Genomic DNA, 21,363 nt, shown 5'->3' on the forward strand with positions numbered 1-21,363 from the left:
CTTATATATACTTAAGTTCTCGTACTAGTTTAAGTTTAGCCAAGTCTTTAAGGCTTTAGGGTAAGTTGACTATTGGAAGGAAAAAATTGTCTAAATCTTGGAAGCTCGATTTTATACATTTGAAGGTTAGAACTCAAATCTCTAAATTCTAGAATCAAAGGTTTGGAGGTTTGACTAGAATAAATATAGTTTGAAACATGAACAGATTTGCTTTATAGGGTGGCAAATTGGCAGTATAAACCATGTAAGCATATACAAAAGGACCAATAACTTCATACATCTTTACTAGTGAGAAATGTATGTCTATTTCATTAAACAAAAAGACCATGTAATTATTGTGCAAGTCTCGACACAAATATTTCATAGCAAACAGATCAGATATAGGAAAGGGTAATCTGTGCATTCACATAAATATTACAAAGATAATGTATACATGCTGCAAAGATATCATTGATGGCTAGCAACCCTGAAATAAAAATTTAGTAAATTGAGGGGCATAAACTGGCTACCTATGCTAAAGCCAAACTAATAGGAAAATCATTATAACCAAGGCCATAGCGGGTCGGCAGGCAACCTGATAGTATTTCTTGAAAGGGAGAAAAAAAAGAGTATAAATCATGAAATTTCAAATAAGTAGTTATAAATGAAATGCAATGTAAGGAAGTGCAAGGCTATTCGAATGGCCTTCATCTCATGCCTCGCCATGCATGCATGTCAAAGATGGCTGGCGTGTATGATGATGGACTGAAAAGGTTCTATCATTGGCCCGGATCGCCATGCATGCATGTCAAAGATGGCCGGCGTGTATGATGATGGATTGAAAAGGTTCCAGACGTCCGGGCCAATGATAGAACCTCGCTCTGCTTCGTTGAGACGGTCCGCTGCTCGACAGAGCTATTTGGCACCCAGGATATCTACTAGTTTGGGATGCAGAGGGAGGGAACTCCGAAGATCACATCGCCTACACTTTCTACGTACACAATTCTCATCAAGAATTGCCTTCACTTTCGAAGCAGAGCAGAGCAAAGGTCCTTATTGCAACCAAGAAAAATTGCCAATTAGGACACCTGCATGCAGATCAAAAGATCATGGAAAAAAATGATGAACAAAATCTGCCCTACACCAAGTTCGTGTTCCATGCACTCCGGTTTGATCTAACATAGTTTGTCTGCTATTAGCGAGAATCATTCCTCACCGTTGCAGACCAAAAATTATGAAGCATCACGTTGACTAAAAGATTCTTTCATATCATGCAACAATTCAAAAGCATTTCTTTACATTTGCAATTAGTCTAGAAAAGCGTATGCTTTACATCATGAAGTACGGGCTGATCGTGATGCTTGTGATTAGATTTAAATGAATTTAAACTTTTAGCCTAGCAATGAGGCCGGTACTTAAACGAGAGAACTATGTGAGGATCCGTGCGGATATGTGTTTAGTTCTAGATCGGCTATGTACTAGGTAGATCTTCAATACTTATGCAGGACTAAAGAATCCAAATAGCATCTTCCGACTAATGTTTTTGGGTGAGCTTCTGAGTCGTTATATTCTCTTGTTTTATTTCATTTACCGTCTTCCAATCATGGGATTGAAAAGGCTGAGCTGATTATTCTATCACAATTTCCCACAATCCCCACTATGGGTAAAGGTCACATGAGGAGGATGCCTTGTAAATATATATATATATATATATATATATATATATATATATATATATATATATATATATATATATTATAATAATTGTTTTTACTGATGAATGTGTATCACAGTTTCACCTTCTAGAAGTTATATATAACATGAGCAACTCGAGTTTTGGATACATGGATTCGGCAATGCAACAACCAAAATTTCAGATTTCTTTTTTCCCCTTTTGGAATTGGCTATCCGGAGGACAAAACAATCATTCAGTAATCTCCCATTTTTTGTCTTTTTGAGAACTTCCCCTACGATGTCCATGATATAAGGAAGTTAATATAAGAAAAAAAAAATCCATTCAGAAAAACAGCCAAATATCATAAATATTACAAGTAAGCTAATGTGAAAGGCAAATGCACTGCAACAGAAAAGAAAAAGAAAAGAAGAGATGATCCAAGTTTCTCCACCCATTTTGCAATCGGCCAGTACCTCCACCAAAAAGAATGACGAAGACCTCCTCTATGATGAGGTTTCCTACCACTAAAAGAAAGGAAAACCATGAGGCCAAGCGGCGTTTCGCTGCTGCTGCTGGGGCGGAAACCCACTAACCAAACCGGCATTTGGCTGCCGCCGGCTGGAAATCCATCAACCCAGATGGCATTTGGGTGCTGCTGCGGAGGAAATTAATCCACGACCCAAAGTTGCATTTGGCTGCTGCTGTAATAACATGATGAGACGGATCGCGAAAGCAGCCTCCTGCTTGCGGAACTGATGGTACCGCGGCAAGAGGCTCGGATTTCCAGCTTCAAAAGAAGAAATATTTGCATATCCTCATGAATGGTAGCGTCGCTTATGGTGGGTCCTCTTCACATCAGTTATGAAGGGCGGAGCCATTCCTAAGTGAAGAACTGAAGGACAAAGAGAGGAACCTTCGCCACCAAGGTGGTCGCCTAGTGGTAACGGAGCTTGGACTCCACCTGAGTTGTCCGGATTCGAAACGCATAGGCGTCAATTAAATCGGGGGACCGCATGCCCCACGTCTGGATAGCTCTCTGTGAATATACTTTCATTCCATCCATACTGAAGTGGCGCTGGGATGACGTACTTATACGTGGATGGCCCAATGGAGTTTTCCACGGATTGGGAAGGGCACGCGGAAATTTGTGACCTGTATCGAACATTCTCTGGTAGAAGAGAGGCTCAGTGGGGGCTGCGACGCGAGTGGGGTTCTGCCCCTCTCCCTCCCCTTCTATTTTTCACCAAAAAAAAGAAGAGAGGAACCTTCGCCACCAAGGTGGTCGCCTAGTGATAACGGAGCTTGGACTCCACCTGAGTTGTCCGGATTCGAAACGCATAGGCGTCGATTAAATCGGGGGACCACATGCCCCACGTCTGGATAGCTATCTGTAGATATACTTTCATTCCATCCATACTGAAGTCGCACTGGGATGACGTACTTATACGTGGATGGCCCAGTGGAGTTTTCCACAGATTGGGAAGGGCACGTGGAAATTTGTGACCCGTATCGACATTCTCTGGTAGAAGGGAGGCTCAGTGGGGGCTGCTACGCGAGTGGGGTTCTGTCCCTCTCCCTCCCCTCCTATTTTTCACCAAAAAAAAAAAAAGAAGAGAGGAACCTTCCAATGGTTCCCTCCATGTGCAGGACCACAGCCATTCCTTCTTTCCCCACCGCTCTCTATTTGCTCCCCACCCTAAGTCCCAACCACCGGCAGATGGGCCTCTGGGCCAGCAGCCCCCTTCACCAGGGCCATACGACTTCTTTGGTCCCACATGGCCCTTGGGACCGCTGGACCGACCACCTGAACCATGGTACGACGTGGACGCCCCCCCCCAACCCATGGGATGATGGCCACATGGCCGGTCGCCTGGTCTGATGGGCTCTCATGGCATCATCATACTCTCTTCCATGGCAATTACTCCGGTAGATATTTGTTGCTGTCCAAAAAGATCATCATCTGAAGAGTTTTGAATCATACGATACATTGGATATTTATGGGGGAAGGAGGACTGCAGTCTTACAATTTCGCCCCAAAAGTCCGTGGTGATCAGATGGTGAGTCGGCACTGCAGCATTGAATAGAGCCAACTTAACGACCTACATGTTTAGACAAAGAAGTTATTAAAAACGCTCGTTTCTCGCAGGCCATTACACGCTTAGGGGCCTATTTGTGGAAATTTGACTCTTTTTTTTTAGTGCGTGGGTTAGCGCCTGGGGGTTACGAAGGTACCAAGAAAAACCTCAAATTACTTGTATGGGTATGATTCGCTACGAAGCTACCTAATTTGCTGCACTGTTCTTAGTTCCACTTTTTTTTATAACATTTGTTGAAAATATATATTTGCAATATAGTAATTTTTAGATGGCATACCACCGACCAAAAGAAAGTTGGAAAACAAAGTTGCTGAAATTACAACAGAACCATGTAATGAATAACATTTTAATTTGTTAAGAGAGACACACACATGGTATCAGTCATATATTCCTGGATATATATAATAATCCACCCATACCACGAGTTAAAAATACTTAGTCCATGGCAGTGGCAAGGTGCAACGCCGGCCGCAATGAACTCGGAAGCAGTCGGCCGGAGCCACGGGAGGGATGAGCCTCCGTGCTGCATCACGCAAGCGTTTGCTCATAATCTCTCTTTCGCGCTCTCTCTCTCTCTCCAATCTGTAGGACTTGAGGAGGGCGCCGCAGAAGGTACAGATGATGGCCCGCCAGGTCCGACGATAGACGGGGACGTAGCAGAAGCGGGTGGCGCGGTGACCATGCCGGCGACGCTGGCGCATCCCCCGCACCGCGAGCAGATCCCCGCCGCCGGCTTGCTGCTCCTCACCGTCCGCCGCTGGTCCACCAGAAAGCAGAACACCACCATCTCTCTTTCTCTCTCTCTCTCCCCCCTATCTGTAGGACTTGAGGAGGGCGCCGCAGAAGGTACAGATAATGGCCCGCCAGGTCCGACGATAGACGGGGACGTAGCAGAAGCGAGTGGCGGTGACCATGTCGGCGACGCTGGCGCATCCCCCGCACCGCGAGCAGATCCCCGCCGCCGGCTTGCTGCTCTTCACCGTCCGCCGCTGGTCCACCAGAAAGCAGAACACCACCATCTCTCTCTCTCTCTCTCTCTCTCTCTCTCTCTCTCTCTTACATAAATAAATAAACTAAACTGATCGGCCGGTCTCCCTTGTGAGTTGTGTCTATCAATCAAATATATAGGCAGGGATCGCGGCGTCGGATGCCCGACACGTGGCGGAGCAGCGGCCCGTTGCTTTGATGGGGCCCGGAACCATGCAAGGTCGGCCAGGTGCAGCGATCGAGTCAGGTGCAGTTTCTGGTTAGGAGGTGGAGTGCACAATTAATTCGATTCAATTCACTTCAGGATGGATTTGGACAACGGAGGACCTGAACCCATATCAAACGGTGATGCTTATGGGTCAGGAGACCAGGTCATCACGGCCCTCCATCTACTTGATTCTTTGGCAACAAAAACCATGCAGACGTTGCTGACTAAACTTCCTCCCACTAGCTCACCACCAAAACCATGAGGCGAGTAACCTCGCATTCAGCATGACACACCAGCGACCAGGTTTTGGTTCGCCATTCACCGCATACAGCACGTTTACAAGCTTAATCTCGGATGAAATTATGCTTAAATCTGATAGATCGTACGCACCAACTTCTCGACTTGTGAGGATTTGGATCTCCAAATTGGGAGCGAGGGTACAGGGTCGCAACTGAAAGTAGAGCCCCTCCGGTCATAAAACAACAAATAAAAAATAATAAACCATGACGAACGGATGTTTTGACTAGTATTATCCTTTTATCAGGTAATCTTGCTAGCTTTTCCTCGAACTAATTAATCCTGTGAGTTTGTTTTAGAGCCGTACGCAAAAAGTAAGTACTTGACGCAATGATTTCTTCAAGATTAACAATTATTCTTCTAACTTGGCAACGAAGCACTCTTGGTCATGAGAGTCTTCGTCACAAGCAGTAATTGACGGGATGCTGATGGCTGCCATCCAGTTGGTTGAAGGTGGTCATCAACGGTACCCCTTGCCCAGCCCCCTTAATTGGGACCTCCCGAATTAATTAAATTTCAGGAGAGTGAGGCTTTCTAAAGATCCGTTTTATCAGCAGCTTTCCAACCGGTCCACGAAAAGCATCTACAACAAATTTCTGGCATACCATGACTGTAAAGCTTCCCAAGGGCACTCCCATGAAAGATGACCCAATTCTCTGAGTATGAAATTAACAGCTGCCAGCTTTTGGATTTCCGAAAGACACCATTAAAGAGTATTGACCTCACAATTACTTGTAAATCCACACAACCGCATCCATTTGCAGACTGCAGACAATTAATGGACTTCCACGCTTTCAGCTTTACACTGGTAACAGAACCGAACTCGGTTGCCACGTAAAACTTGGTTAAAGATGGCATATGACTTGCTTCTAAAGGGTTATGCTCTGTTTCCATACCCCACCTTCATTGTGATTGGTCACCACTCTACACACCATAGAGTATAACATGAAACCAGTCTTGGAAACTACTTGTGCATAATTGTTTTCAATATAAAGGTGTTAGAATACCAGTAAATGTTAAGTTAGTCCAGAAAATCAGTATAATTCTTCCAAGTAAACAATCAGCACCCATCTAATAAAAGTTATATCAGTAGATGCAACAGGAGAAAATAGTCCATATATTTGCCTAAACAGTTTTCATGCAAGCGGAACATGCTTCATAGCAGTAGTAGAAGCAATATATAGCATCAAAGAAGAATCTATCAAAAGGCTTAAGGTAAAAAGGATAATGTATTTATAGCCACCAAAAAACGAAAGAAAAAAAAAGGGTGCATGGCCATGGATTTCTTACAATTTGAAAGATCCATCCACGATATCATAATACCTGATATGCACAAGGGAGACTAGATGACACATGAATCTACAGAACAGCTTCACAAGTTGCCTTGTTGTGCCCTGCAACTTTGCACCTGCTGCAGTGTCGTAACACTCTATTTGTCTTATCAGGATTAAATCGTTTTCTCTTTGGTCGTCCTGGTGGACGACGAGTTGGAGGAGGATATGAATTCGCACCGGAATTGAAGTCTATGCTCCCTACATCAGGTATCGGATGGATCGATGCTGAATATGTTAAATGATAGCATTCGGTCCTGAAATATCTTGAACAATAATCATATACAGATCTACCGACACGATCAAAGACTGCAATAGCATGCATGCATGGTAGACCAGAAATCTGCCACCGCCTACAAGTGCATTCCCAACTTCCAATGTTAACAACATAAATTGTATTGCCGCGTACCTCAAACATGGTATCGGAAGAACATAACACATTAAGCTTGCGGGCTTTAGACACTTCTTTTTGCAACTTCTGCTCCATAGATGGTGTTAGAGTGCTCTCCCATGCATTAGAAGACTCATGCCTTGCTTCTATCACCTCCATTAGCTTTCCCTGTATTGCATCGACCATCTGCACTACCGATGACTCCTTTTTTGCTGGTATCCAGTTATTAAATGAGTCGACAATGTTTGCTGAGAAATGGTCATATCTTGAACCTCTAAAAATGGCATCTGACCAATTTTCCGGCTTACTAGCCATCACCCAATCTGCAGCTTGACTTGACACATTCCTTAAGTTTTCAATGGAGGCATTAAAATCTTCAACTGTGCAGGCCTGAGCAGCACGAGTAAAATCTTCAACCATGGCATCTTTGACCTGCTGTGACCATAACCCCTTCCTCAACTCTCCTTTAAAATCTTCGATGAGGTGATGCAGACAGTAGCTGTGGTGACTATCCTCAAACACCTGAGGCACAGCTTCATCCAAGCCCTTTTGCCTATTGGACACAAAGGTAATGGCACGAGAAGTTGTGACAGCATATTTCAACTGTCCTAAGAACCAAATCCAGCTATCATAATTCTCATCCTCTACTACAGCAAAGGCAACTGGAAAGATAGCATCATCTCCATCGACTGAAGCAGCAGCTAACAACTTAAATTGATTATTTGCCTTTAATGGAATCCTATCAAGAAAAAGGAGAGGGCGGCAACCATGCTCAAAACCATGGAGAGAAGCATGAAATGACACAAAAAAGCGACGGAATTTTGAATCATGTGATGTGGATAAAATGGCAACACTACCAGGGTTAGTTTCTAGTATCCTTTCACAGAACCAAGGCAACTGATTATATGTCTCCTTGAGAGTATCGTATAGCTCTTTTTGAGCAACCTCCCTTCCCCGCCATACCTGTGAGTATGTTAAAGTCACTCCATAATCTTCATAGAGTTCTCTTACGAGTTCTTTGGGCTTACACTGTGGGGTTTCCTGTAATTTCTCCTTAAGAATACCTGTCAGCCATTGCCTTGTTGCTCGCCGCTGACCATCTTTGCCATTTCCTCCTCCACATGTATGCACATTATTCATCTTCTTAATCACAAATTTCTGCTTGTAAGATGACTCAGATGCATGCAACCGCCATGGGCAATTCTGCTCATTGCACTTTACGGTCACACGTGTACTTTCGTTCTTAATAAATTTGTAAACAAAACCTTTACTGATGGCATACTTGCATAATTGAGCACGGAAGTCCTTGACATTATCAAATTCCTGCCCCACACCAGTGATAACATTTTCCCAGAGAGCATTAATATTAAGTGGTCTAACATCTTCAGGACTGGCTAGAGAGGGAACAAGTGGGTAACTTGGCTCAACCAAAACACTCCCAGTTGCCCTGCAGGAACATATTTCAATTGTTATTACTCCTACAACATGTAGTGCTTCACATACTATAAAAATGAAGTAGTCTTGGACTAATACCTCTCATCAACTTCATCAACAGTGATTGGCCCCTGGTGTTCAATTTTATCTGGAGAAACAGCAGTGGCAACAACAGGCATACCCATGTTAGCTGCCATGATCCTAGATGCACTGTTAGAAGAGTAGAAATCCAGATTAATTAGACAAGCATGAAACTTGAATAATTTCAATGAAGAATCTATGGAAAAATATGAAAGAAATAAAGTGGAAAGAAAACAGGTATAAATCATGACACCAGTTGTAAATTAAGTTTGGCCCAAGGTATGTTAGCATCCAAGATAAATTAAAAAGGGTTAAAAACTGGAAAGACGGAACTGTCATTCAGTGGACGGATGAAATTGATAAAGCAAGCTCACAGATAACGTAATTTGTTGATAAATTATATATCCAAAAATAAGCATATAGCTTCCTTGCACAAAATCTATAATAGCCTGTGTTCACGATGATTTCGCAGAAAGTTCAAATATAAAGAAAAATTAGATTTAACCTACAAATACAAACCAATTGTCAGTTTCTTCGGCAATATTTGGCCTCTTCTGTCTGACATTAATAGCATTGTCTTCTGCGGCATTGGTGGCAGCATTGGGGTTACCTGAATCAGCTGCACGCATCCTTGCTCTAGTTGCCCTATGGAGACATGGATTCACCAATATCTCATGCAATGCCTTAGGTATGCCTGTAGTTCAATTAATGATAAGACATACCTGGTACCAGAAGTTAACCTCTTCCGTCTACCACCACGAACAGCAGTAGCTGTAGCAACAATAGATGTTCCCGAATCAGCTACATTGCTCCTAGACCTACAAAAGCTAACTTTTCCAAGTTCAATAATTCACTTTAAGGATAACTAATGAGTGTGTCATGAGTAGCTTTGTAATAAAATATTATAAGACAAGCACCTGTTATCGACCTTATTTAAGATATAAACCTCTGCTGTTGAAGCATCAGCACTGAAATCAACCATTCGTTGTAAATCCTTGTCGCTAGATACCGTGATGAGTATCCTTTTGTTGTTTGGAAGAAAGTACTTGATAGACATGCCACTGATGTCAATGTTAAACATACTGGTTAGTTCTGACTTAAACTCGTCAAACAGCATGCCTTGACCAATTTCCATTGCATGAGCTTCTCCACCAGTATAGGACATAGAGCCATCACTATTTGAGACAAATTCACCACCATACTGGCAAATGGCCACAATATTCCCCCCTGCCATGATCTCTTGGCAACCACCTGTATATGGCAAGTACAATAAAGGAAAAAAAATGAATAGCAAAATAAATGTTGTCACATTAACTGCATATTTACTTCTATAGAACTGAATATTCCATTGCCATGTATGCCCTGAATATCCTTCTTATGACTGCCAATAAAGAGCCTAATTGATTCCATATTCAAAAGGCATGGACGAACTAAAAGCCTGCAGGTCTTTGTGATAAGATCTAGACAGGACTACAGTATTCTGCAAATTATTTTTAAGTTCTGAGGTTCCTGTCACAGCAAGCGAAATGCCATAGCATCTGAAACACATGCAGCAGAAACCAGGGACAGAAAGGATCAAATTCACCACATGACAATAAGATTATCAGAGTATACCAACTTCTGGCAGATAATTATAGGGAATAATACAGTAGGACCAACATCAGCAGTCAGCATAAGTTCCTTAGATGCATGAGGAAAAGCCAGTATAGTGCTTTGCATTATAATTGTAGATTTTGCATAGAAGCACCTGACTGCTGATGTACACTTGTGTATGTAAGACATCAGATTTTCATTTCAGCAGAGATTTCGACCAAGATATCAGCTTGTATTGGTATCTGGCACAAACCAATACTATATATATTTAAAATTAAAGGGCAGCCCAGTGCATGAGGCTCCCACAATTGTGAGATTTGGGGAGGCTCAGATTACGCAGCCTTACCCCTACATGGGAAGGGACTGTTTCTGTGTTTTGAACCTGTGACCTCTAAGTGACAAAAGAGCAATTTTACTATTATGTTAGGGATCACCCTTGATAAGATAAAATCTCTACATTTATTGCTTGGTTGATATAAATTGATATAGTCTGAGATACTGGTTGATACAATACCAATATGTCACCTAGTACAATCCTACCATAATTAATTACTTTAAATGGTTTTTTAATAAATGAATATCAGATCAATGCCTTAAAATAGTAGGTAGTCTTGGTTTTACTATACTGACCAAGATGTTGGAATATTGAAGTTCCTTCCAAAATTTCCCTTCATTCTATCTTATTTGGGATAAACAAAGGTCTCACTTCACCTTGGGAACTGATCACTCATTGAGTCCCAACCTCCTTCTAGATCACCATAAACTTACAAAATTGGTTGGCAAGTTGAGAGGACCAATCTTACTGGTTGCTTTGCATAAGCTCATTCGACTACAAGAAATCCTCCAAGTTGACCAATGGCTACCTATAACTTTCAAATATCAATGCCCACTTCAATATCAAAGGCTCCTAATGAGACCCATAACAAAACCAGCAAGTTTTTTAGAAAGAACATCTTACTAATTTACCGAGTTCACAGGTCTAGCTGTTGGCTTATTTAGCCCAGAAACCACCTCATTAGTCATTAGGTTATGCCACTAAGTACACATCCAGTCACAAGTTAGTACAAAACAAACCCTAAACCAACAAGGATCCATCATTTTTCCCCAGGCCAGATTTCAGTTTCATCAATTAAAAAATTGTTTTGAAAAAGAAAGGTCAGGCGGCATGCTCATGACTTCTTAATATGCAAAGACAGCAAGTAGTTGGTGGAAGATAGTTTGGTGAACTGATACCATTTAGGGCCTGTTTAGGTGCTTGGGATTTATAACCTTAGGATAAAATTCATGATGGGATGTAGGTTTTGATCCTATAGAATTATTGGGAGAAAAATCCCAAGTATTACTGATCCTATCCTATGTTTGGATGATCTTCACTGTTTTATTGAATTTTCATAATCTTTTCCATTAATAAAAATAGTGTGAATTTTCTGGGAGGAGAAAAAAACTTGCCTAATTGAAACCAAGCGTATCAGAAGAAATTCAAACTTCTAGATTCATTTATTTAGAAGAGGTCATGATAAGAAGCACCTCTGGTTGTTGATTTTTCAGCACATTCTGATCACAACTGTCTGATAATAATTAAAACATTTCCTCTTTAGATTCAACTGTTTTTGGTTGTTGATAACCTCTCTTATCGCATCTTGAATCTTATTTGTCTCACTTTCACTTTTCCAATTTTCTCATTCTCCTTTTGAATGGATAAATTTAAAATTAGAAATTTTTTTGGACCGATTGATAATAAGTAAGAACTTCCCATGAACTTAAAGACAGGGGCAAGGTGTGTAACTAATGTGAAAACAGATATCCCACCTCTGAAGGATACAGACCAGAAGCATTATGGTGCTGGCAGACTGACATATATGGCTCCGCTCAAAAATCAACTTTTATACAGGTAACAAGTGAATAACTAAAAAAACTGGAGCATGATGAAGAAAAAGTTGACTAAGAGGTCAAATATAATCAACGGAGAACCCCACATCTAAGTATAAAATCCAAAAAAAAAAGGCACATAAAAAAAATTTGGCATTCATGCTCCAGGGAAGAAGGCTAAAGATCAACCTTTTCTACACCTAAATACAGAAACCATAACTAATAGCACAACATAATGAAGAAAACACTACTGAACACTAGTAAACCATTAGTAAGTGCTCTATTACTCAAATGTTCTCTGCAAAGAAGTCATTTCAAAATTCCCTTGCTACTTCCACCAAATGTTCAAACACCCTTATAAATATCATGCTCATTGTGGTTGTCGTAATGGAAACAAATGGCAAGATATTTGAGAAAAGGAAGACTTAAATTAGCAGTAGAAAAAGCCTCCTACACAGTTATCAAACAAACAGAACATATCAAACTTCTGATAAGGGAAGAATATGAATTAGCTGGCTTAGTAGGGCCTTGGCTGTCAATAACATTTGATCAAACAAGAGGCAGGAATGCAGAAAATAAGCTTCCATATGAACAGAAATGAAGGAGATCAAGAGGAGAAAAGAGAGAGGCAGAGTAGGACCTTGGATAGTGGCCAACTCCGAAGGGTGAGGAGTTGAGGGAGTTAGAGAAGGGATTGATTGTGTGAGACAGAGAGAGGGAGGTGAGTGGTGGGTGGCGATGAGAGAGAGAGAGAGAAAGGAGAGAGAGCTTACTTGCTCGAGGTCAGAGTAGCCAGACGGAGGTCAGAGAAGGTGGCCGGAGGTGGTCATCGGATGTTGGAGGCAGCAGCGAGAGGTGTTGATGGCCACCAGGTACCACAAGATGGGGCTGAGAAGAGGAGCCCAATAACCATAGGTTAAAAATAATGTCCTCTTGAGGAATTTATTTTTATCCTATGGGATAAGTATATTCCAATAGAATAGGTATCCTCAGGATTAATCGTCCAAACTCTCAATTCTAGTCTCTAATACATTTTTATCCTTGGGACTGTTAACTCCTGTAGAATTGACCTAAATCCTATGGTATCTAAACAAGGTCTTAAGAGTCGAGGTTGACGACTTCATATAGAAGCAACATTTCTATATGGAGGTATGCTATGAATTGCCTTAGTAAATATTCCTAGAAATCTAGATGAGAATTGACCAAAGTCATAGAGTTTTAAACTTTCAACAACAAGAGTTGGCCAAAACACTCAGAAAAAACACAGGTTAACAGGTACCATATGGCATCTATTACCTAAATTATAATGCTTTAGTGATTCGCGTAGAAAGACTATGCACATTTGTTGTAAATCTCAATCTTACAATAGGATCCAAATATTAAAGTTTGATCATTGCACAGACACTATAGCAACTTAAAACAAAGAGGAATAGGTTTGATCAAATACATGATCAAGTACAACATGGATTTACCAAGTATAATGAACCAATGAAAGACTAAAATTCTGCCAATTTAAATACATAACCCCAGATCTGAAATAAATTGAGGCAAAAAGCCTTTTCAATGACCTTACATCAGCCAAGCCCTCACTAGTACTTTCCTAACAAAAGGATTCACCAGCCTAGGTAAAATTTGACTGCACATACACATACAGATGTAAATGCACAATACACACATACATACAATAAACGCATACATGTATCAATGAAAACATGCACATAAGTAAATGTGTATGTACAATGCACGTGAAAACAAACAAAATATAAATATAAATCGCTGAATGATATTCAATGCAAGCTACAAAAAATAATATTAGTAGAATAAAATACACTTCAGTAAGATCCCATGTCCTTGATGTTATTGGAGAGAGAAATGTTTTAACTATGCATTGCTCTCATAAAAGTAGAAGAGCTATTAATAGATTTTCTTTAAAAAAGCTTTCTTAGGAATGAACTAAATGTACTGTTATTGCAGAGAGAAAACAAAAAAGGGAAAGATTACCATATGGGATTGGAAAATGTGAAGCAAATTGCTCTAACAATCAAAAGATAAGTTGGGCGGCTCCAGTCAAGTATGTTCGGTGAAAACAATTTTAAAAGCAGCCTTTTGGAAGCTAGCCGCCAGGATTTCAGGTGGGGTTGGTTGCGTTTGGATCTAACTTAATCTAAATCAAACCTAATGATGTCCATGATTTAGACCAAGATACAGCCCATTAACTTCTAAAAGGTCAGGCGGATGTGGATCAGGTCTACATTTTATGGGCTAAAGTTAAAAATTACAACTTGTTTTTGTCAGGTAGTCTGGTCCATTTGGGTCCGTATGGTTGTTTCAAAGTTCAATTCTACCATATAGACAGCCAATTTGATTCGAGTTCAGAACTATTTAATGGTCACTGGGCTGGTCCCCATTTTGTGCGTGGCTTGACTCTGAAGCGAATCATGTAAGAGTCAAACCAAGGGAGACTCAACATAGCGGTAAGACCATCAATCACTTTTTTTTTGAAAAAAAGGAAAGAAACAAAAGTGCTTCCATCCATGAAGATCATAAAGCAGAACAAATCTGATAGAAGAATGTTACATAATAGACACAGAACTTCTCCATGACTCCTATTAACAGACTATATGTTCCACTCCAAGAGGAACCAACAAGAAAATCTACATCAGACGTGCACTTAAAAAAAATTATCCGACCCTTTATTTTATCTCTTGTATTTCTCTTTTCCTCTTATTTGTCACTTTTTTCACCTTTCTTTCCTCTTTTCTCTTCTATTCCATTGCCCCATTACCCTACAGAATTATCAAAAAATTCCCTTTCCCTCCATTCCTTCTCTTTCATGTATGGGAGGAGCACATAAAAACCACCAACAAATAAATCTAATCCACCAGTGCAGCCTGTCGCATATCTTCTGCATTAATGAGAAGAGGATCACTCGTGAACAAAATAGAAAACATATCAATCCGGACAACATTAAAAATATCGAGTACAACAAAAAAGATATTTCTAGAACATAAAGGATAAATGTGGCTATTGCAGACAAGAGCTGTCATGGTGAAAAATTTATTGAATAAGACCCGGTTATGGTGTAATTGTCAAGAAAGAATCCCAGCAGAAGGAAACATGAAACAAATCACACAACGATATAGGCTTATCACACTAGATGAAATGTCAACTGCTTGGAGATACCCAAAGGAAACAGAATTTGCCTTCTATTCGGCATGGAAAATTAAGAAACACAACAATAATGTAAAAGGAAAACACATTTAAAAGAAGTTATGGGAGCACCGGTATAATCAACTCAATGAGACCTTGCAATACCCTACCAGTAGAGAAGTGGACGCAGCACCTGGCTAGTTGAAACCTCGAGTGGTTTGATCCAGCAAACTCGTGTGCCAAATATTTTGCAAGCAAGAATGAAAAACAAGAATTTGAAGACATTTGAATAGCTGAAAAATAAAAAGGCCTGATGGTGGCATCGGGTAGTACGTAACTACAAGCACGAGCACATCTTTCATTGGGGGTTAAAGAAATATAGCGAAAGTTCAATCTTTTTCTTCTCTTCTTTTAAATTTTATTGCTAATTCTTACCATTATAATTGTGCATATATAAAACCAAAATCAAAACCAACAAAGAACCAAGATCATCATATGAATACAACTTCAAATGACTGCCACTTTTAGCGCCACCGTACAAAATTAAACTGACATGCTCGTAGCAACGTATTTCCAATGAGAGTATAAAAAAAAAAAACACATACAAAACAAAGGCCAGAATTTAGTAGAATCTATCCAATCAGAGCCGGCCAGTGCGGCCAGTGGCCGTTAAACGCGGATTGGACGACAGAGTAAGCAAAACTTCTGCACGGCAAAACTTGAGTCAGATCCACATATTTTCGAAGAATTTGAACAGAGTCCTAGCAAAGAGGGTTAGGATTTTTCTTGTCTATCCAATAGTAGCTACTTCTGCTCTTTTTCTTCAAAGAGCACTTGTTCATGGTTACAGAGCTCTCCGCGATCGCTCCGTCTCAGAAACGAAAGGTTTTCGGATAGAAATAAGATTGCAGCAAGGGTTAGGGTATAAGGGAGGGTTTGGGTTTTGATTAAGATCGCATCTTGGGGTTAGGTTACGGTCTGGATTAGGGTGAGGTATGCTGAGGGTTTGCAGAGGAGGGAGACAGAGAGAGAGTCGAAGAGAGGAGGAGGAGGAGGAACAAGAGAACGACAAATAGGGGAGGGAGGGAAAGTGAGAGGAGAGATGGGGGGCGTACCAGCGGTTCGTGAGAAAGCCGGAGATCGTCGGAGGATGGCGCAGACCGAAGGGCGCGGCGGGTGGTCGACGGAGAGAGGAGACGCCACTTCGCGTCAACCGGACGAGAGAGAGGGGGTGAAAGGGGATACGACGAACCTGGGAGGAGGAGAGGAGGACAAGAGGAGCGGCCCCCTCGGTCTACTAATGGGCCGGAAAGCCGGTCTACGCGACCCGACCTCCCCGGATGGTCTCAACCCTCGACTGGAGCCGTTGATTTATATTTTTGAAGGCTAATTTAGCCTGGTTCATCTTTTTGATGGTCTTGATGCGTTTTGCTTAGATTTCGAACAAGAGCTGTAAATGACAAAAAGCCCCCTACGATACGCCAATTATGATAACATGTGATGCGCTCTAAGTCTGGACGATTTTTTTTTTTTTTTTTTTTTTTTTGCTGAAACGGGTGCTTCATACAGACCGTGTATGAATACACCCAATAAGATCAAAATACAATATCTCACGGAGTGCCAAAGGCAGCTCCCCCTCCCCTGACCAAAGGGCGTAACCCGAATGGTGGGCCGCATAGGCGGCTACCCAATCAGCCGCCCCATTGGCCTCCCGAAATACATGCATGGCCTGGGTGGCCCCCCATCTCTCATCATCCTGACTATGTCGCGGATCAAGGGGTGGTCTGAGCTCTCACCCCTCAACCCCTGCTGAATCCATCCAATAACGGTAGCTGAGTCGCCCTCCAGAATAATCGGGCTGGTCCGCATCATCGCCCGTGCATGTCGAATCCCCGCCCAGGCAGCGTGCAGCTCAGCTCCCGGGACTGATGTAGCGAACAAGCGGCAGCCGCCTGCAGCCACAACTCTGGACTGCGGGTCCCGTATGACAAAACCTGCACCACCTCTCGAGCCGCCATCCAACACAGACCCATCAAAGTTGACCTTGAGGAAGCACGGGGGTGGGGGCTCCCAGGTGAAAAACACCGTCTGAGGAGCTGCCGGAGCAAGGGGGGAACCCCAAGTGTCCCGAGCTGTCAAAGGTCTAACTGTGGAAGGGATATGGCTGATCTCCGTGGCCTGTGCTCGAGCAAACTCTGCTACAAACCTCGGTGACACCCTACGCTGGCCGAGAGTACGAGCATTCCTTGCCAGCCAGATCTGAAGGGCCGTGCAAGTCGCTCTGATACCCTCCTCATGAGTCTGCGGACTCGCTAGCCACTGCCGCATCATACTAAGGAACTGAATCCGCGCACATCGGGCCCCCTGCGGGATCCCTGTACACTGCCATGTCGACATCGCCCAAGTACACTGAAAGAGCACATGGTCCACTGTCTCCTCAGCTCCGCACGTCCCGCACTCCGCAGGGATCCCCCAGCCACGCCTGCTCAATACTGCTCTCGTCGGAAGGCGGTCCCAGAACACCTTCCACAAAAAGAGAGCTGCCCTCGGGTGGAGGCCGGACCTCCAGATCCAAGCGCAATCTGACCCCGGCTCGTGCTCTGGCTGAATGGCACGGGATAGGTCTCCCAGTCTAACACCGGCCCGGCTCGAAGTGCCCCATACCCTGACATCCGGCCCCCCACAACCTGGAAGCGGGAGAGACCGAATCCTCACAGCCAGATGTACTCCGAAGAGCAGCCGTAACCTGGCCTCATCCCACTCTGCCCCTCCTGGTGCTAGGAGATCGCACACCCGTAGCCCCTCCACTGCCTCTGCATCTACCATGGTCGGCCAGCGACTCAGGGGAAGGGTGTCCACCCACGAATCACTGGTCACATCAATACTCTGGCCATCGCCAATCAACCACCTGGTGTGTGCTGCAACTGATGGCAAATACCTCCCGATCTCGCGCCACATGAAGGAGATTCGTCGACCGGTCCGTGCTACTGATGAGGCCCCCCGACCATATCTGGCTGCCATCACCTGACTCCAGAAACTGTGTGGCGCTAACACAAACTGGGCCGCGTGCCGGGCAATGAGTGCCTCACGCCTCTGAACGAGGGACTGCACCCCTAGACCACCCTCGCTAGTAGGAAGGCAGACCTGCTCCCACGCTACCAAATGCACTCCATGGCCTCCACTATATGACCCCCACAGAAAGCTCCGAAGAAGGCGTTCGATCCTCAACAGAATCGTCTTCGGAACTACTGTTTTGGCCATAAGGTACACCGGAATAGATCCCAGCACTGCTCTGACCAATGTCACTCTCCCCATCATGGATAGGGAAGATGCCCTCCATCCCTCCAGCCTGCTCTGGACCCGCTGCACCAAGCCCAAGCACTCGGCCACCCGTAGCCTCCGACCCGTGATAGGGACGCCAAGGTAGGTCAGCGTCCCCTCCTGCTCCGGTACCTGCAGTATCCCTCTGATCTCCTGTCTGACGCCGCTCTCTGTGCTGGGGCTGAAGAAGATAGCCGACTTGAGGAAGTTTACACTTTGACCGGACGCCACGCAATAGTCTGCCACCACCCTGCGTAGGACCCGTGCCTCTGAAATCCATGCCCTGGCCAAGAGAAGACAGTCATCAGCAAAAAGTAAATGGGATATAGGGCGGGCCCCCGGTGCTGGCACATAGGCCTCCAGCTCCCGGCTGGCACACGCCCCCTGCAAAGCACGGGATAAAATATCCGCACAGATGATAAACAAATAAGGGGATAAGGGACATCCCTGTCGTAATCCCATCGTGGACTCGAAGAAAATCGATGGAGTGCCGTTGACCAAGATAGAAAACTTTGGCCCCCGGACACACCCCATAATCCATCCAATCCACTGCCTAGGGAAGCCGTGCTCCTCCAGTACCCGCTGAAGGAAACTCCACCTGATCCTGTCGTAAGCCCGCTCCATGTCCAGCTTGACTGCCATCAAGCTGTGCCGCTCCGAAGCCCGCCGAAGATCCCACATCATTTCCTGGGCTAACATAACATTGTGAGAAATATTTCTACCAGCTACAAAAGCCCCCTGTTCCTGACTAATAATGCCAGGTAAAAGGGTCTTCATCCTGCCCACCAAAATCCTTGCCACAACCTTGTATAAGGTTGTACACAGGCTAATGGGCCTAAAATGACAAGGCTCATCCGCATCCTGACGCTTAGGCATAAGCGTGATGAAGGTGGCCTTCCAATCCTCAGGCATCGCAGCCTGGGTGAAGAAGCACTGAATGGCCTCCACCACTGCTGGTCGGATAATACCCCAATAATGCCGGAAGAAGAAAGGGGGGAAACCATCGGGTCCCGGGGCCTTGTCTGCTGCCAAGGCCCAGACCGCCTCATGCACCTCCTGTGCCATAACCGGTCGGATCAAAGATGCGCACTCGACCTCTCCAATACCCTCGTCCACCCGGAGGGGGTAGTGACCATCATAGGCCCCCTCATCCTCTGTCCATCTAGCGCGGAAGAAATCAAGCAAGACCTGTCGAATGGCAGGCTCACCCTCCACCCGCTGGCCGGACCTATCGTGCAGGGAATGGATCATGCTCCGACGTCGCCGGATGACTGTCGTCCGATGAAAGAAGCTAGTGTTACGGTCACCCTCGCTTACCCACTGCACCCGATATTTCTGTCTCCAGAAGACCTCGTGTTGCCGTAGCAGCGAATGATGAGTCGCAAGTAGGCCCCGAAGGTCAACCATATCGTCCTCCGGAAGCACGCCCCCTAGGTCTTCCTTCCTTTGTAGCTCAGCGATCGAGGTCTCTATCACCTCCAAACGCCGGAAAATATTACCCACAACCTCACGGTTCCAACGGCGCAAGCGCCTCTTGGTCAACTCAAGTTTGCGCGAAACCCGCTGCATGGCATCCCCGTGTACCGGGATCCACCACGCGTCGCGGACAATGTCCCAGGACTGGGGGTACGACAGCCAAACCTTCTCAAAGCGGAAGGGGCTGTGGTGGGTGGGACTCGATGATGTAGAGAGTAGCAGAGGGCAGTGATCCGAGGCAATCCGAGGGAGGTGAGTGACCCTACTCGTGGGAAATCGAAGGATCCAATCTGGGGACGCTAAGGCCCTATCTAATCTCTCCCATACCCTAGCACTACCATGCTGATTATTACACCAAGTGAACTGTGGTCCCGAGAAACCTAAGTCTACCAGGCCATTCCGCGACACAAAATCACGGAACTCCCTCCTATCCACTCTATCAGTAAAGGCAGCGCCCCCCCGCTTCTCATTCTCACTCTGGATGCAATTGAAGTCACCAACCACAACCGTCGGGATACCCTGAGCGGCTAGGTTGGTGATCTCCTGCCAAAGGACTCTCCTGACCCTGTGGTCCGTGCTCGCGTAAACACCGCACAGCACCCACGGGGCAACATCAGGTCTCGACACGACCATGACTACCTGTTGGGGGCAGTTGTGAAAGACATCAACTGTCGTCACTCCACGCCTCCACAGAACCAAAATACCTCCCGACAGCCCCCGAGAGTCGATCGCATAGGTCTGCCAGTCCCTCTCAAGGTGCCGCCTCAAACGTCCGAGCCCCTCGCCAGATAATCGGGTCTCACAGAGGAAACAGATCTCCGGACAATGGACCTGCACTAACCGTTTGAAAGAGGTCATAAAGGACGGCTTGGCCGCCCCCCTACAATTCCAAGCGAGAATCATCATGGGTCACAGTCCACATAGTCGGCCTCTGACCCCTCCTCTCCTAGAGTCGCGGGGCCATCCATAGGCTCAACGCCTATGAAGCCTCGCTGCTCCTCCACATCGGCGGTCGTGGATACAACCCCCATAACTGCCGCCCTGACCTGCTGCAGGGCAGTAGAGTGGTCCATGCCCCCTCCCTGCCACGGCCGTGCTCTCCTCCAGGCGAGGGGTGGGGTGGTCCCCCACCACACACCTACCTGGGGTGGTGTCCTCCAGCACGCCCGGGGTCAGGGGTGTAAGGCCAAAGCGAACAACCCCATCTAGGCCTGCACCCAACATAGGAAGGTCCTGGCTAGCATCCTGGGGGATCCCCAGCCGCAAGTCCAGCTCCCGACAGGGTGGGCTGTACTGGAAGGGCCCTGTGGGTGCCTCAGGACCCCTGACCAAGGTCCGCTCGTCCTGGGCCGAAATATCCGGCTCAGGGGAACCCAGGCTGCGCGTACCCTGGCCCTGTAGGCCCCCGACATCGCGGACCTGAGGTCCCTGGACTCGCGGGCCATCCCCATGGCCCAAAACCCGGTCATCCGGCG

General features: G+C 44.9%; 2 protein-coding genes and 1 pseudogene across 9 annotated transcripts; all 3 read right to left on the minus strand.

The window, feature by feature from the left end:
* Window positions 1-1,977: 1,977 nt before the first annotated feature.
* LOC103714622 (uncharacterized) lies at window positions 1,978-16,450 on the minus strand. 8 transcript variants are annotated; one of them, XM_088704487.2, is made up of 7 exons: window positions 16,207-16,371; window positions 9,397-9,730; window positions 9,202-9,306; window positions 8,999-9,124; window positions 8,498-8,608; window positions 6,566-8,411; window positions 1,978-6,166 (listed from the first exon to the last, which is right to left on the minus strand). In XM_088704487.2, exons 2-6 carry the CDS (start codon window positions 9,711-9,713, stop codon window positions 6,602-6,604), a joined length of 2,469 nt encoding a protein of 822 aa, XP_088560613.1. In that variant the 5' UTR covers window positions 9,714-9,730; window positions 16,207-16,371; the 3' UTR covers window positions 1,978-6,166; window positions 6,566-6,601. The 8 variants fall into 8 exon arrangements, with proteins under 8 accessions (XP_088560613.1, XP_008800157.1, XP_008800156.1 ...); XM_008801935.6 differs by lacking the exon at window positions 1,978-6,166 and having other exon boundaries at window positions 6,344-8,411; window positions 9,202-9,297; window positions 16,207-16,450; XM_008801934.6 differs by lacking the exon at window positions 1,978-6,166 and having other exon boundaries at window positions 6,344-8,411.
* On the minus strand, window positions 4,067-4,537 carry LOC148702530 (uncharacterized; annotated as a pseudogene).
* LOC120112409 (uncharacterized) lies at window positions 4,303-4,769 on the minus strand. Its single transcript, XM_039131765.3, has one exon. The coding sequence runs from the start codon at window positions 4,767-4,769 to the stop codon at window positions 4,563-4,565; it is 207 nt and encodes a 68-aa protein (XP_038987693.1). The 3' UTR covers window positions 4,303-4,562.
* Window positions 16,451-21,363: the final 4,913 nt, after the last annotated feature.

Source organism: Phoenix dactylifera, chromosome 9 (assembly GCF_051530095.1).
Source record: "Phoenix dactylifera cultivar Ajwa chromosome 9, Ajwa_hap1_PhDact_Kaust_v1.1, whole genome shotgun sequence".
Classification (NCBI taxonomy): Eukaryota; Viridiplantae; Streptophyta; class Magnoliopsida; order Arecales; family Arecaceae; genus Phoenix; species Phoenix dactylifera.